The sequence below is a fragment of the Telmatherina bonti genome (assembly GCF_933228915.1).
Source record: "Telmatherina bonti genome assembly, chromosome: 12".
NCBI lineage: Eukaryota > Metazoa > Chordata > Actinopteri > Atheriniformes > Telmatherinidae > Telmatherina > Telmatherina bonti.
Window position 1 is genome coordinate 26,301,738 of NC_136610.1, and position 17,416 is coordinate 26,319,153.

General features: G+C 38.8%; 4 protein-coding genes across 5 annotated transcripts in view; all 4 read right to left on the reverse strand.

The window, feature by feature from the left end:
• Window positions 1–17,416, reverse strand: part of LOC306763163 (protocadherin alpha-C2-like) — a gene marked incomplete at its 5' end in the record, with an annotated part of 198,701 nt that overhangs the window by 133,329 nt on the left and 47,956 nt on the right. Inside the window, one exon of one of the 2 annotated variants that reach the window (XM_079249893.1) lies at window positions 11,439–13,796. The exons of the other annotated variant lie outside the window; for it this stretch is intronic. Within the exon in view, the coding sequence (XP_079106019.1) occupies window positions 11,439–13,796 (2,358 nt within the window). Of the gene's footprint in view, window positions 1–11,438; window positions 13,797–17,416 lie in introns of those variants that run through there. 2 annotated transcript variants of the gene reach the window in all.
• Window positions 394–2,766, reverse strand: LOC306763171 (protocadherin alpha-8-like; the record flags this gene model as incomplete). Its single annotated transcript, XM_079249906.1, has 1 exon — window positions 394–2,766. One exon carries the CDS (start codon window positions 2,764–2,766, stop codon window positions 394–396), a length of 2,373 nt encoding a protein of 790 aa, XP_079106032.1.
• Window positions 2,863–9,939, reverse strand: LOC306763019 (protocadherin alpha-3-like; the record flags this gene model as incomplete). The annotated part of the gene is made up of 3 exons (XM_079249687.1): window positions 2,863–2,892; window positions 3,792–5,801; window positions 9,598–9,939. 3 exons carry the CDS (start codon window positions 9,937–9,939, stop codon window positions 2,863–2,865), a joined length of 2,382 nt encoding a protein of 793 aa, XP_079105813.1.
• On the reverse strand, window positions 14,659–17,031 carry LOC306763021 (protocadherin alpha-8-like; the record flags this gene model as incomplete). Its single annotated transcript, XM_079249689.1, has 1 exon — window positions 14,659–17,031. One exon carries the CDS (start codon window positions 17,029–17,031, stop codon window positions 14,659–14,661), a length of 2,373 nt encoding a protein of 790 aa, XP_079105815.1.

A 17,416-nucleotide genomic window follows, 5' to 3' on the forward strand; every position in this document is an offset into this window, starting at 1 on the left:
ATACGTCGGAAGGAAATATTATTTGATTTAATGTTCCTTTGAGAGGGTTTTACCTTCTGATGTCTGTTTATGTATTGATGTAAATACATGAGAGCAATGTACTCTAAGCCAAATGATTGTCCAATGTGGCAAACACTGACGCTAACCACATCCATTTTACGAAAATTAAAATCAATATATAGAAACTGAAAATACGCGAGAAATATCTTTCTTCATATAATTATGGCGATCAAAATATGTTGACATTAAACTGACTTTATTGTAAAATTAGTATGAGTTTAATAATGATCGTAAAGTTGCGCCATGTATGAAAGGAAGATAAGACAATAAAACTGGAAAGCAACGCAAAAGTAAGTGGTTCCATGTCAAGAGACAAGCAGAGAGTTATTTTTTTCAAACATTTCTTACCTCTTCAGATGCTGTCCTCCTGTCTGGTAGGACTAAGGTATTTGCATGGCTGCCAGGCATGATAGTTGATCCTATGCTCATTCTTGGCCCAACTAACATGTAGCGTTTATCTCCAGATCTGTACTGGATGCTGTGGCACAGTGTCCCATCATAATTAGCCTCTTGCAGATATTTAGAAGAATAGTCTGTGGACTTTGAACACTGCATTGCAATCAGCACAATGATGCTGATGAGAAAAAGAACAGAAACTGATCCCAAAGTTATCATCAGGTAAAGAGTGACATTGTTATCTTCATCATCTTTTGCTGCACTTTTCACATCAGAAGCTGCAAAAGCTTCTTTGGGCTCCACGAGTTTGACAATCACTGTAGCTGTTGCTGAGAGTGAAACGTTCCCGTTGTCTTTCACCAGTACGACCAGTTTATGTTCAGCTTCATCTGTCTCTGTGAATGAGCGAAGTGTTCTGATCTGTCCTGTATAGCGGTCCAAACCAAAGAGACTGTGGTCAGTAACTTCCTGCAGTGAGAACAGCAACCAGCCGTTATATCCTATATCAGCATCATAGGCTCTGACTTTAGTCACCAAGTGTCCTGCGTTCACATTGCGGGGAATCTCCTCCACACCTTCAGCAGAACCATTGGAGCTGACTGGATACAGGATGACTGGAGGGTTGTCGTTCTGATCCAGAATGAACACGTTCACTGTCACGTTGCTGCTTAGAGACGGAGTTCCAGAGTCTGTGGCAACAACGTGGAACTGGAAAGTTTTCAGGGTTTCAAAGTCAAAACTTTTCAGAGCCATAATATCTCCAGTTTCAGAATTTATGTTGAGAAATGAAGCCAACCCGTTATCATCGCTTCCATCTCTGACAATATGGTAGGAAATTGCAGCGTTCTCATTTTTATCGCGATCAACAGCTTTAACAGAAAACACCGATGCACCTGCAGCATTACCTTCGGACACATAAAACGTGTATGGTGTCAGGGTAAACTGTGGGCAGTTGTCATTTACATCCGATATCATTATGCTTATTGTCTTTTCAGATGACAAGGAAGGTTGTCCTGCGTCTTTTGCAGTTATTGTGAGGTCGTAATGTGACTGTTTCTCTCTGTCCAGAGCGGATTTAGTCACTAATGAAAACATTTTATCTTTCAAAGATGGTGATAACATGAACGGGGCGTCTTGTTTTACAGTGCAAATAACTTTTCCATTGAGACCAGAGTCTAAATCATTAACATTAATCAGTGCTACTGTAGTTCCAGATCTGGAATCTTCAGGAATCGAGATGGAAAATGAAGTAATTTCTATTTCAGGCGCGTTATCGTTCACGTCAACTACCTTAATGATTACACTTTTCTCTGTTGTAAGAGGTGCAGAACCTCTGTCTGATGCTTCGACTTCTATTTCGTATCTGTCCTTCTCTTCATAGTCTATTAAACCTTTAACAATAAGCTCTCCTGTCAATGAATTTATATTAAAGAGATTTAATATGTTTTGATTTATACTGTTGCTAAACGAATAAATTACATCTCCATTTGTTCCGTCATCTAAATCAGTGGCATTAACTTTTATAACTGTTGTTCCTACCGGGACATTTTCATTTAGCCGAATAGAATAATCACCATTATAAAACAGAGGTGCATTGTCATTGATATCCAAGACCTTAACTAGAATATTCATATTTCCTGTTTTTGGAGGTTTACCTCCATCTAAGGCTGTTAGTATCAATGAGTGAGTTCCTGCCGTTTCCCTGTCTAAAGGTTTTTGAACAATCAGAATTGGTATTTTACCATCATCTCCTTTATCCTTTACTTCTAAACGGAAGTGATCGTTGGGATTGAGTTTATATTGCTGGACGGAAAAAGGGCCACTGTCTGAGTCGCGTGCTGCTTTGAGCTGGAATCGTGCGCCGGGTAACACGGACTCTGATATTTCCAGTTTTTTATTTTTTTCCGTGAATACAGGTGAATGGTCATTTATATCCAGAACTTCCACTTCAACATAATGAACTTCCAGTGGATTTTCAATCACAGTTTTCACATTTATCACACACGTACTGCTCTGTGCACACGCTGCTTCTCTGTCAATTTTTCGGCTCACATACAGAATGCCATCGTTTTGATTGACACTGAAGAGCGGATCTGTGTTGCTAGAAACAATGCGATACTTCCTGTCCTTCAGCGTGCTTTTATCAAATCCCAGATCCTTTACAATATTTCCAACCACAGTCCCTTCTTTGACTTCCTCGAAGATGGAATACCTTAATTGTGCTGAGGCTACACTCCCCATGAGTAAAGCGACCAAGCATCGGACGAGATATCCTTGCGCCCCTTTTGGCTTCCATCTTCTTTGTTCCATTTTGAATAACAAAATAATCAGTCATCCATTAAAAAGGCAAATCCAACATCGAAAATATTGAATCCACAACTTGCGTTGATGCCAGTATGTTTTCGGTTACTTCTCTGAGAAACCACGCATTTTTGGCTGGACGCTCACAAGGCCGGATCAAGAACAGAAAAGGCTGCGCTAATATTGACGTGACAATAAGCGGTGAGACCCCACGAAATGAGTAAGCTGGAGGCGGACTTCTTATGGCATCCTGACACCATGCGGTGGGTAATGTTGAACTGTATTATTATTATTATTATTATTATTATTATTATTATTATTATTATTATTATGATTATTAATCATAATCATAATAATAATAATAAGAATAATGTGATAGAATGGCACAAACCTGTAACATCACTCTTCTTTGACATGTCCGCTATCTACTGGGAACTAAAGAAGCTCAGCACCATGGAGAGCAACTGCCGCAAACTTATTTCGTTGACCCTTATTTGGTGATAGTGTTACAGTTCAAGGTTGTTAATGATTTAAAATAATACCATATTATTGAACATATTTCTGTAGAGGCATGGTTGATGACTAACAGCGTTTTAGACCGTATAAGTGTTATAGTGTAGAAACAATTGATTACTTCAAACTTCTTGTTAGAAAAATGATGAAGACATTTTTTTTTTTATGGAGTAACCACCAGTTGTGGTTGTGAAAACAACTGTACCCATGCTCTGTATAATTTATAAGTATAACAATTAAATGTGAGACATATATCATCACCCTCTTAAAAGTATGGCATCAGTAATGTTTTCCACGGTTTTCTAAAACAAAACAAACTAACAAAAAAACAAGCAAAAGAATATCTACAAGAAATCAATTTCTCTATTTAGAAACACCTTTTGAAAATGACTGATATTCTTTTATGAAGGCAGTGATTTTACTCTTATTTTTCTGCATGTTCTCATGCCTGAGCGGGATCTTTAAAAAAACTGTACTTGATAGATAAATAAAAAAAATAAAATACTTTGAAAATGGCTTACCTCTTCAGAAGTTCTTCTCCTATCAGGCATTACTAGCGTATTTGCATGACTGCCAGGCACAATAGTAGATCCTATACTCATTCTCGGTCCAACTAACATGTAGCGTTTGTCTCCAGATCTGTACTGGATGCTGTGGCACAGTGTCCCATCATAATTTGTCTCTTGTAGATACTTTGAAGTATAGTCTGTGGATTTTGAGCACTGCATTGCAATCAGCACGATTATGCTAACAAGAAAGAGAACTGAAACCGATCCCAAAGTTATCATCAGGTAAAGAGTCACATTATCAGACTCATCATCTTTTGCTGCACTTTTCACATCAGAAGCTGCAAAAGCTTCTTTGGGCTCCACGAGTTTGACAATCACTGTAGCTGTTGCTGAGAGTGAAACGTTCCCATTGTCTTTCACCAGTATGACCAGTTTATTTTCAGCATCATCTGTCTCTGTGAATGAGCGAAGTGTTCTGATCTGTCCTGTATAGCGGTCCAAGCCAAAGAGACTGTGGTCAGTAACTTCCTGTAGCGAGAACAGCAACCAGCCGTTATATCCTATATCAGCATCATAGGCTCTGACTTTAGTCACCAAGTGTCCTGCGTTCACATTGCGGGGAATCTCCTCCACACCTTCAGCAGAACCATTGGAGCTGACTGGATACAGGATGACTGGAGGGTTGTCGTTCTGATCCAGAATGAACACGTTCACTGTGACGTTGCTGCTTAGAGACGGAGTTCCAGAGTCGGTGGCAACAACGTAGAACTGGAAAGTTTTCAGGGTTTCAAAGTCAAAACTTTTCAGTGCCACAATATCTCCAGTTTCAGAGTTTATGTTGAGAAATGAAGTCCACATATTATCTTCATTTCCGACTCTAACAATTTGATAGGAAATAAGTGCATTTTCGTTTTCGTCCTCGTCAAAAGCTTTAACAGAGAACACTGGAACCTTTAGGTCGTTACCTTCGCTGACATAGAAAATATACGGGCTTTGTGTGAACTCTGGTCTATTGTCATTCACATCCGACACCATCACGCTTATAGTCTTCTCCGACGATAATGGAGGTTGTCCTGCGTCTTTTGCTGTTATTGTCAAATCATAATGTCGTCGTTTCTCTCTGTCCAGAGGTGATTTTATTACAAGTGAAAACATCTTATCTTTTAAGGATGGTGAGAGCGTGAACGGAACGTCCTCATTTACATTACAGATGACTTTTCCATTGAGTCCAGAGTCTAAATCATTAACACTAACGTGAGCAACTGTTGTTCCAGGTCTGGAGTCTTCAGGAATCGAACTGGAAAAAGAAGTAATTTCTATCTCAGGTGCATTGTCGTTGACGTCAACTACCTTAATAATCACACTTTTCTCTGTTTTTAGGGGTGCAGCACCTCTGTCTGAAGCCTGAACCTCTATTTCATATTCGTCTTTCTCCTCGTAGTCCATTAATCCTGTAACAGATATATCCCCTGTTGCGGAATTTATCCCAAATGTGTTGAGAATATTTTTATTCATGCCGTTACTAAATGAATAAATCACTTCTCCATTTCGGCCATCGTCTAAATCTGTTGCATTCACTCGTATTATTGTTGTTCCTATAGGAGCATTTTCATTTACTGTAATGGAATAAACTTCTGTAGAGAAAACAGGGGCATTGTCATTCACGTCCAAAACTTTAACTATAATATTCATATTGCCCGATCTCGGAGGTTTCCCTCCATCTAATGCTGTCAGTATCAACGAATGACTTTCTGTAGCTTCCCTGTCTAAAGGCTTTTGTAACACCAGAATTGGTATTTTAATAGCGTCTCGTTTATCCTTAACTTCCAGTCTAAACTGGTCGTTAGAGCTGAGTTTATATTGCTGGACAGAGAACTGACCACCGTCTTTATCATGTGCAGCTTGTAACTGAAATCGTGTTCCGGGCATTGCAGATTCAGAAATTTCTAAGGTTTTTTCCTCCTCTGGAAAGATAGGCGAATTGTCATTTATATCCAGAACTTCCACTTCCACATAATGCACGTCCAGTGGGTTTTCAAGCACAGTTTTTACGTTTATCACGCAGGTACTGCTTTGTGCACACGCTACTTCTCTGTCAATTTTTCGGTTCACATACAGAATGCCATCGTTTTGATTGACACTGAAAAGCGGATCTGTGTCGCTAGAAACAATGCGATACTTCCTGTCCTTCAGTGTGCTTTTATCGAATCCAAGATCCTTTGCTGTATTTCCAACCACAGTCCCTTCTTTGACTTCCTCGGAGATCGAATATCGTAACTGCGCTGAGGCTACACTCCCCATGAGTACAGCAACCAAGCATCGGACGAGATATCCTTGCGCCACTGTTTGCCTCCATCTTCTTTGTTCCATGGTAAAATCCGAAGCAATCAGACATCCATCGCAATGAAAAAAGCTCAAAAGATAATAACAGAATTAAGGAACTTTCTCAACCTCACATTCACTCTCTTGTGCATTAGCAAAGGGACGCTTATAATCGGTAACAAGAACTGAACCAAGAACAGAACTAGAATGTCCGTATAATGTGCTAAAATTCAGAGGTGGGACTACAACGCAATGATGACGACCCCGTGCACTTCTCACTTACAAGGTTCGCACTGACACCATGTGACTAAATGAGAGTCTGCACAAAACACATAGCGCTGTGTAATTCGGTAAAAACAAAACAAACAAAAAAAAAAAAAAAAAAAAAACTTATTTTTGCAATTTACTGCAAATCTGTGACCATACAGTCGAGTTTGAAAACACGAGTCATTGATTGTCTTCTTAGTCGGTACATTAACATATTTCTTCAAAATAAAATTTTATTTCACTCCCAATTTTCGAAGATTCTCGTTGATATTTGCAAACTAAAAATTGTTGTTGTTATTAAACCACGTGAATTAAAAGAATAATATAAAATATTACAAACAGGTTTATAAAATATAAGTAATAATCATTATTCAAACTTTAGACAGAAAAGAGTTTTACAGAGGAGTCTATGCCTGCCTTCGATATTTCACAATGACTATTATTATGGGCAACATTTTACAAATGGTACAAATCATATTCTTAACTAATGCATAACTCGTGGTGTCCATGCATTTCTTCAGGCAGGATTTGTCATGAAATCCTGTTGCTCATCATAAACTGATGTTAACAACTGATGTTGTCAGCAGTTGATGGTCTATTGAATGAGAAGAAATTAAAAAAAAGTCCAGTATGAGATCAAGGTTAGCTCATAGTTAGCAGTATGACTTCAAGTGGATTTTGCCTTAATTGAAGAATAAGTTCTTCTTGAGAAATGAATTACTTAAGTATATCAGTTGTACCATTATTATAAAGTTTTATTGGGATTATATAGAACTGACATAATTGTGACTAAAAGTTGTTAATTTAAAATATGTCAGAATTGACCAGCAGTGATGACAAATAAAATCAAACTATAAATGCAGGAAACAAACTTGGTACCAGAGATTTGCACAAATTCCTCGTCCACTGAAGACTATATTTAAGAGTTAATTGTTTAGTGTTAACTCCTAAATATGACTTTTCTCTTGTGTTTTGAAGAACTATTCTTGTCATCCTGCAGTAATCAACAAGTTTTGGCTCGATGATTAAATCTACATAGGAAAATATCAGGAATCTGAGATAAAAAATAAAAGTTGAAATTTTCAATACATCAAACGTCATTCTTTCTTAAAACTATGAAAATAGTTCATATCAATGAGCATTTTTTATGTGTTGGTGGAAAACATTCACAGGTTATATCAATTTTATTTTAAGGAGAAAAAGGACAAAAGCAATGTCATACCTCTTCAGATGCTCTTCTATCAGGAAATACTAAAGTATTTGCATGACTCCCAGGAACAACCGTGGATCCTATACTCATTCTTGGTCCAACTAACATGTAGCGTTTGTCTCCAGATCTGTACTGGATGCTGTGGCACAGTGTCCCATCATAATTAGTCTCTTGCAGATATTTAGAAGAATAGTCTGTGGATTTTGAGCACTGCATTGCAATCAGCACAATGATACTGATGAGAAAAAGAACAGAAACTGATCCCAAAGTTATCATTAGGTAAAGAGTCACATTGTTATCTTCATCTTCGTTGGCTGCACTTTTCACATCAGAAGCTGCAAAAGCTTCTTTGGGCTCCACGAGTTTGACAATTACTGTAGCTGTTGCTGAGAGTGAAACGTTCCCATTGTCTTTCACCAGTACGACCAGTTTGTGTTCAGCATCATCTGTCTCTGTGAATGAGCGAAGTGTTCTGATCTGTCCTGTATAGCGGTCCAAACCAAAGAGACTGTGGTCAGTAACTTCCTGCAGTGAGAACAGCAACCAGCCGTTATATCCTATATCAGCATCATAGGCTCTGACTTTAGTCACCAAGTGTCCTGCGTTCACATTGCGGGGAATCTCCTCCACACCTTCAGCAGAACCATTGGAGTTGACTGGATACAGGATGACTGGAGGGTTGTCGTTCTGATCCAGAATGAACACGTTCACTGTGACGTTGCTGCTTAGAGACGGAGTTCCAGAGTCTGTGGCAACAACGTGGAACTGGAAAGTTTTCAGTGTTTCAAAGTCAAAACTTTTTAGTGCCGCAATATCTCCAGTTTCAGAGTTTATGCTGAGAAATGAAGCCAATTGATTTGCCTCCTTGTGATCTCTGACAATATCATATGAAATATGTGCATTTTCGCTGTCATCCTGATCAAAAGCTTTGACAGAAAACATAAATGCTCCTGGATTGTTACCCTCGGCTACATAGAAGATGTACGGGCTAAGTATAAATTGTGGACTATTGTCATTAACATCAGATACCACTACACCTATTGTCTTTTCAGATGATAAGGGAGGTTGGCCTGCATCTTTTGCTATTATTGTCACCTCATAATAAGACTGCTTCTCTCTGTCCAGTGGGGATTTGGTCACCATTGAGTACATTTTATCTTGTAGTGATGGTGATAGAATAAAAGGAACATCTTCATCTAAAAAGCAAATAACTTTTCCATTGAGACCAGAGTCTAAGTCATTGACACTAATAAGAGCAACAGTTGTTCCAGGTCTGGAATCCTCAGGAATAGAACTAGAAAATGAAGTTACTTCAATCTTCGGTGAATTGTCATTTGCATCTATTATCTTTACAACAACACTTTTTTCTGTCGTAAGAGGAGCAAGACCTTTATCCGATGCTTGTATTTCAATTTCATATCTGTCTCTCTTTTCATAGTCAATTAATCCTTTCACAGTTATTTCGCCTGTTACTGAATTGATTGCAAAAACATTTAAGATATTGTGATCCGTGCTCTTGCTGAATGAATAAACTATATCTCCATTTGGGCCATCATCTGAATCCGTGGCATTCACCTGTATAACTGTAGCTCCAACTGGAGCATTTTCATCAAGCTGCACAGAATAAACATCTTTCGAGAAAACAGGTACGTTATCATTCACATCCAAAACCTTAACAAAAATGTTCATAGTACCTGATTTAGGAGGTTTACCTCCATCTAAGGCTGTCAGTATCAGTGAGTGGCTCTCTATAGTTTCCCTGTCTAAAGATTTTTGGATTACCAAAATTGGTATTTTACCATCGTCTCCTTTATCTTTAGCTTCTAAACGGAAGTGATCGTTGGGGGTTAGTTTATACTGCTGCACGGAAAAATGACTACTGTCTGGGTCCCGCGAGGCTTTTAGCTGAAATCGTGCCCCGGGTGACACCGACTCTGAAATCTCTAACGTGGTCCCGTTTTCCTGGAAGGTTGGAGAATGATCATTTATATCCAGTACCTCCACTCTCAGATAATGTACCTCGAGTGGATTTTCCAGAACAGTTTTCACATTTATAACGCACACGCTGCTCTGCGCGCACACCTCTTCTCTGTCGATCTTTCGACTCACATAAAGGATGCCGTCATTTTGGTTTACATGGAAGAGGGAATCCGCGTCACTCGAAACAATCCGGTATTTCCTATCCTTCAATGTGCTCTTATCAAATCCCAAATCCTTTGCTATATTTCCAACCACGGTACCTTCGTTGACTTCTTCGGAGATGGAATATCTTAATTGTGCTGAGGCTACACTCCATAAAAGCACAGAAACGACAGTTCCAACCAGATATCCTCGCACAACTCCTGGTTTTCTTTGTCCCATGGTAAAAACGAAGGTATCAATAATCCAGCACAAGGTCCAAAAATCCTCTGCAGCGATTGAATCCAATACTCTTTAGGGAGGTCGGTGATTTTTTACATTTACTAAATTGGAAGAAACTGACCCTTTACATCGTGCAAGCGCACGCACCACCTTGCAGTACATGAGCAGATACGGTAATAAGGAGGCGCGCATTAAAAAGAATGAACACATTCCTGTTTTAGAGCGACTTTTTACATTACACTGACACCATGCGACTTTATTTCTTATTGCAAAACATGACTACAGTTTGTGACATTTGGTGGTTTGTTTTCACCAGTCACGAAGCGCATTTAGGATTTAAAAAGATCAAAAGACGACCCAGTCGTTTCACAGTCTCATGGAATTAGAATAAGGTCCGATTGTATACACATAATTAAACAATTGCACACTGACAAGGTATTCTTTCCAATGTGAAACAAGGCAATTCTCACATTACAATTCTGTATAGCTACATGAAAATGTGCAATCTAGTTTGGAATTTTGTAAGAAATAGTGGGATGGTAAAATTGCATTTAGCTCAAAGAACAATACATTTCCTTTCCCAATGCGAATATAAAGGGTTTCACGAATTTAAAAATATATATTTGAAAAATACTTTTGTAAATTGCTAACCAATAGAAAATTTAAATAAATAGGACTGCTATATTATATATTTGACTCTTGCTAAATTTTAGGATAACAGAAAACTTTCAGAGTAGCTCGGGAAAGCACTGAAATAAAAAAGGATATTTCCACTCATAAGAGGTTGGTATTATATTTGATGAGCAACATCAACAAACAAAGTTTGTTAGCACCCTGTTTACATTTGATTATATGTGATACTAACAAGATCCTCAACGACACCCATCTCCACCACTTTTGCCCCCGCTTCAGGACTGAATGTGTGTTAATGTTGCAGAATGTAGCTGTTACTACACTCATTCACCATTCAGCTAAAGTGTGCCCTTCTTGCCCAGACCTAAAATGATGACACACCACTGTCTTCATGTGTGTGTGCAAAGATTTAAAACCATCGAGTTTTCAAGCAACGTAAAACCTGACGTGCGTTTTTATGTTCAGCACCATGGACAGATACACACAATCGGAAGTTATATTTTACCTTTTTTCTTATCATTAATTGTTTTGCAAAAGATCTTTTCATTTTTTTCTATTTTACAATTAGAGAGGGATGCATACGCGTCCAACTGGACCGAAAACCAGACATGCACTTGTAGTTTAAAGAATGATGTTGGTAATCTAATATTAACCATGGTGGCATTGTAACACAGTTTGTCTTTCAAATATAAAATTGAAAGAATGAAGAAATTGCAACAGGTGTTTTGCTATTTAATTAAGTTGAAAGTCATTGCCACTTAAACTGACATTAATACTTTATTTAGTTTATAAACACATATTTCACATTAATTGGATATTTATGTTATAACTGCTTGAAAAATTAAATCCTTTCTATTATGGCTTACCTCCTCAGACGGTCTCCTCCTGTCGGGAAGCACAAGCGTATTTGCATTGCTGCCAGGAACAATAGTAGATCCTATACTCATTCGTGGTCCAACTAACATGTAGCGTTTATCTCCAGATCGGTACTGGATGCTGTGGCACAGTGTCCCATCATAATTAGTCTCTTGTAGATACTTTGACGAATAGTTTGTTGATTTAGAGCACTGCATTGCAATAAGCACAATGATGCTAATGAGAAAAAGAACGGAAACTGAGCCCAAAGTTATGATGAGATAAAAAGTCACGTTGTCCTCCTCGTTTACTTTTGCTGCACTTTTCACATCAGAAGCTGCAAAAGCTTCTTTGGGCTCCACAAGTTTAACAATCACTGTAGCTGTTGCTGAGAGTGAAATATTCCCATTGTCTTTGACCAGTATGACCAGTTTATGTTCAGCATCATCTGTCTCTGTGAATGAGCGAAGTGTTCTGATCTGTCCTGTATAGCGGTCCAAACCAAAGAGACTGTGGTCAGTAACTTCCTGCAGTGAGAACAGCAACCAGCCGTTATATCCTATATCAGCATCATAGGCTCTGACTTTAGTCACCAAGTGTCCTGCGTTCACATTGCGGGGAATCTCCTCCACACCTTCAGCAGAACCATTGGAGCTGACTGGATACAGGATGACTGGAGGGTTGTCGTTCTGATCCAGAATGAACACGTTCACTGTGACGTTGCTGCTTAGAGACGGAGTTCCAGAGTCTGTAGCAACAACGTGGAACTGGAAAGTTTTCAGTGTTTCAAAGTCAAAACCTTTTAGTGCCAAAATATCTCCAGTCTCAGAGTTGATGTTTAAAAATGAAGATAACTTGTTATTTCCACTTCCATCTCTTAAAATATGATATACAACAAGGGAATTGTCACCCTCATCACGATCGTGGGCCTTTACTGAAAAAACCGAGACTCCTGGACGGTTATTTTCAGTAATATAGAATGTGTAAGGGCTTAGCAAAAACTCTGGCACGTTGTCATTTATATCAGATACAACAACACTAATGGTCTTCTCCGTTTTAAACGAGGGAACACCTGTGTCCTTTGCGATAATTGTTAGCTCATGAAGAGAAATTGCTTCCCTGTCCAATGCCGACTTGGTTAAAACAGCATACATATTTTCTTGTAATGCTGGAGACAAAGTAAAAGGAACATCTTGCTGTATTGTGCAGATTACTTTACCATTTATGCCAGAATCTATATCGCGGGTGCTAATGAGGGCTACAGTCGTTCCTATTTTTGAATCTTCTCTTACTGAACTAGAAAATGATGTGATTTCTATCTCAGGAGCGTTGTCATTAACATCAAGAACAGTTATTACAACACTTTTGTCACTAGTTAAAGGGACATGTCCCTTATCAGACGCCTGTATGTCAATTTCATATTTTTTTCTTTTCTCATAATCTATGAGACCTCTCACTTTAATTTCACCAGTGTTTTCATCAATACCAAAGAGGTCCATTAATTCTGAGTCAACCTCTTTACCAAATGAGTACATTATATCGCCGTTTGTTCCTTGGTCCAAATCTGTGGCATTAACCTGAATCACAACCGTGCCAATCGGGACGTTTTCTTTCAGGGTAACAGAATACACATCTTTGGTGAATATCGGAGAGTTGTCGTTGACATCAATTACATCCACAATTATTTCTATTTCACCAGACTTTGCTGGTTTGCCGCCATCAACAGCTGTAAGACGTAGCTGATGTCTCCCTGCTGTTTCTCGATCTAACTGTTTCTGAAGAACCAAAAATGGTACCTTGAGGTCTTCTCCTCGGTCCTTGACTTCAACCCTGAAATGATCGTTATGACTAAGTTTATAATGCTGAATGGAAAACAGACCTGCATCGGGATCGCGCGCAGCTTGTAGCTGAAATCTCGTGCCAGTAAGGGCTGACTCTGAAATTTCAAGCCTTTTTTCTTTCTCTGGGAACTCTGGAGAATGATCGTTTATATCAAGTATTTCCACTGCCACATAATGGATCTCTAGCGGATTTTCTAGCACGGTTTTCAAGTTGATCAAACATGGAATGCTTCTTTCACACACCTCCTCCCTGTCTATTCTCTTTTTCAGAAACAGGATGCCGTTGTTTTGATTAACCTCAAATAGTGGCTCGGTTGAACCTGCTACAATGCGATATCCTCTGTCTTTCAGAGCGCTCTTATCTAATCCCAGATCTTTAGCAATATTGCCAACAACGGTTCCATCTTGAACTTCTTCGTAAATGGAATATCTGATTTGTGCCAAAGCTCCACCACACAAAACGTCCAAAGCGACAAGGATAAAATAGCACCATCCCTCCCTCCATGCTTTCCTTCTTCTTTGTTCCATGTTACTGATCAGTTGAAGAATAGTCCACAAAATAAACACGAATTTAAATCCTGTTAGCGCATGATAATCTTGAATGCGTTCCGAGATGTGTTTTATGAAGGGAAAATGATCAAAAAACCCACTCCACTGCTATCAAGTCGCAAATACACATACTGTGTGACAAAAAAAGGCACGGATAGGGTACTCCTCGTGATGTGACGCGCTTCTAAATGCATGTAATTTTTGGACTTGAGTGACACCAAGTGTCGTAGATTGTATTTGCAGAACCTGCAGGCGTCTCAAATAATTACGATATAATATAAAGTTTCAATCCATCCATCAATTTTCAATGCCTTCTTCAAAGTTGGGGTCGTGGGGAAACTTAAGCTTATCAACTAGCAGGCTAGAGAGAGGATACAGCTTGACAGGTTGCCATTCCATTGTGGAATACGAAGTTTAAAAAGTTTATATTCATCAGAACAGGGGAATGTGACTAAAATTAATTGTTGTAGCGTTGTTTCTATTCATGTGATAACAAATTAATCATTACCGTTAGTACGTTTTTGTTCATTATCAACAAACCCATTCATCATTGTCCAAAAATTTAATAGAAAATATTGTGTTTTATGATTAGAATAAAACAATAAATAAAAAAAAATAAATTAATAAAAAAAAAAAAAATTAAAAAAAACACATGGAAAGGTTTGTCTCTCAAAACGTTGTTATGGTAAAAATGATGAAGCGGGACAAAGATCAGCAATAACGGAAACAAACAATTAAAGTACATCTTGTACATCTTGTAATCAAGATGTACTTCACTAATAATCACGTAAAAATCTAAACATAAAAAATAAAAATAAATAATATTAAACAAATATTTTATTTAAAGCCTTACCTCTTTAGATGGCTGCCTCCTGTCAGGAAGCACGAGTGTGTTGGCATTGCTACCAGGAACTATGGTGGATCCTATGCTCATTCTGGGTCCAACTAACATGTAGCGTTTATCTCCAGATCTGTACTGGATGCTGTGGCACAGTGTCCCATCATAATTAGTCTCTTGTAGATATTTTGAACTATACTCTGTAGATTTTGAGCACTGCATTGCAATCAGCACGACGATGCTAACGAGAAACAGTACTGACACAGAGCCCAGTGTTATGATGAGGTAAAAAGTCACGTTGTCCTCCTCGTCTACTTTTGCTGCACTTTTCACATCAGAAGCTGCAAATGCTTCTTTGGGCTCCACAAGTTGAACAACCACTGTAGCTGTTGCTGAAAGCGAAACGTTCCCATTGTCTTTCACCAGTATGACCAGTTTATGTTCAGCATCATCTGTCTCTGTGAATGAGCGAAGTGTTCTGATCTGTCCTGTATAGCGGTCCAAACCAAAGAGACTGTGGTCAGTAACTTCCTGCAGTGAGAACAGCAACCAGCCGTTATATCCTATATCAGCATCATAGGCTCTGACTTTAGTCACCAAGTGTCCTGCGTTCACATTGCGGGGAATCTCCTCCACACCTTCAGCAGAACCATTGGAGCTGACTGGATACAGGATGACTGGAGGGTTGTCGTTCTGATCCAGAATGAACACGTTCACTGTGACGTTGCTGCTTAGAGACGGAGTTCCAGAGTCTGTGGCAACAACGTGGAACTGGAAAGTTTTCAGGGTTTCAAAGTCAAAACTTTTTAGCGCCGCAATATCTCCATTTTCAGAGTTAACATTTAAAAAAGACGTGGGCAGATTTTCGCGTCCTTTATCTCTTAAAATAGAATATGAAATTAGAGCATTACTTCCCTCGTCATGATCTAGGGCTGTCACTGATAAAATAGTATCTCCAGGTTTATTATTCTCATTTATGTAGAAAATAAAATGGCTTTGTAAAAAATCAGGGCTGTTATCATTCACGTCAGATACAAGAATTGTTATAATTTTTTCTGATGATAAGGAAGGTTCACCAGCGTCTCTAGCGACAATTAACACACTATAACTGGACTGTTGTTCTCTGTCCAGAAGGTGTTTTGTCACAAGAGAGTACATGTTATTTTGCAGAGAAGGAGTAAGCAAAAACGGGAGGTCTTGACTGATGGAACACATCACTTTACCGTTGAGACCAGAGTCTAAATCTGTGACACTAATTAACGCCACTGTCCTTCCTGGTTTAGAATCTTCTGGCAGTGCATGTGCCAACGAAGTAACTTCAATTTTCGGTACATTATCATTTACATCAACAACGTCGATTATCACAATTTTATCTGTCGTCAGCGTAGCTGCACCTTTGTCAGAAGCTTGAATATCTATTTCATACCTGTCACTCTCTTCAAAGTCTATACTCCCTGCCACAGTAATGACGCCAGTCACTGAGTTCAAATCAAAACGTGCACGTACCCGTGCGTCAACGTCGTTGCCAAATGAATAAACAACGTCCCCATTTGAACCTTCATCCAAATCTGTTGCATTAACTTGGATTACAGTTGTACCAACAGGAGAATTTTCACTCACTTTTGCTGTATATGACTCCTGACTGAAAACTGGAGGATTATCATTAACATCAGAAACATTAACTATCACTGTCATGTTACCAGATTTTGGAGGTTTACCTCCATCAAAAGCTGACAAATGCAATACATGGCTTTTCACTGATTCTCTATCAAGAGAGTTGTGCAGAACTAAACTAGGCGTTTTACGGTCCTCACCACGATCTTTTACCTCTAAACGAAAATATTCACTATGACTCAGTCTGTACCGCTGAACGGAAAATGACCCACTATCACCATCACGCGCTGCTTGTAACTGAAATTTTGCCCCTGGTAACGCAGATTCAGAAATTTCTAAGATGTTTTCTTTGTCCGGAAAGCTTGGTGCATGATCATTTACATCCAGGATCTCAACGGTAATATAATGGACCTCCAGCGGGTTTTCTAAGACAGCTTTTACGTTAATAACGCAAACCTTGCTGCGGTCGCACAGTTGCTCTCTGTCTAATTTCTCATTCACATACAAGATACCATCAGCTTGATTTACTTTAAAGGGGAGCTCTGTGGAACCGTAGACAATACGGATCCCCCTCTCTGTCAATGCGGCTTTTTCAATTCCTAAATCCTTTGCGATATTTCCAACGGTAGTTCCTTCATGGACTTCCTCGGGGATGGAGTATCTGATTTGCCCCAGAGCAGTTCTCCAAAACGGAATCAGGCAGGTCAGAAATACAGTCCACTTTATCCCCGCTCTCCGTGTTGGTTGAAGCCTTCGTTCCATTTGAAGATTAAATGTTTAAACTAAATCGCCTTTCAAAAAAAGGTTTTGCATATACTAAGATGCCATCCACCACATAGACTATTTCAGTGCAGCCGTTCAAGAAAAAAAAAATGTTTTAAAAACGCATGTTGTGAGTTCGATATGAAAGCACATCCGAGTTTCGCCTGATAATGGTTGTAACGGGAAAGGATGGGTCTGTTGGATATATATGAAAAAAAAAAAAAAAAAAAAAACAAACATGTGAAACAGTATTTGTCATTATACTGACACCAAGTGTCTGGGATTCACACTGCAGTACGATATTTTAAACCAGGGCAATACATTTATGAAGAAAAAAATCCCTTGAAAAAAGTGGGGTTTTTTTTCTTTTTTTTTTTGACAAGAA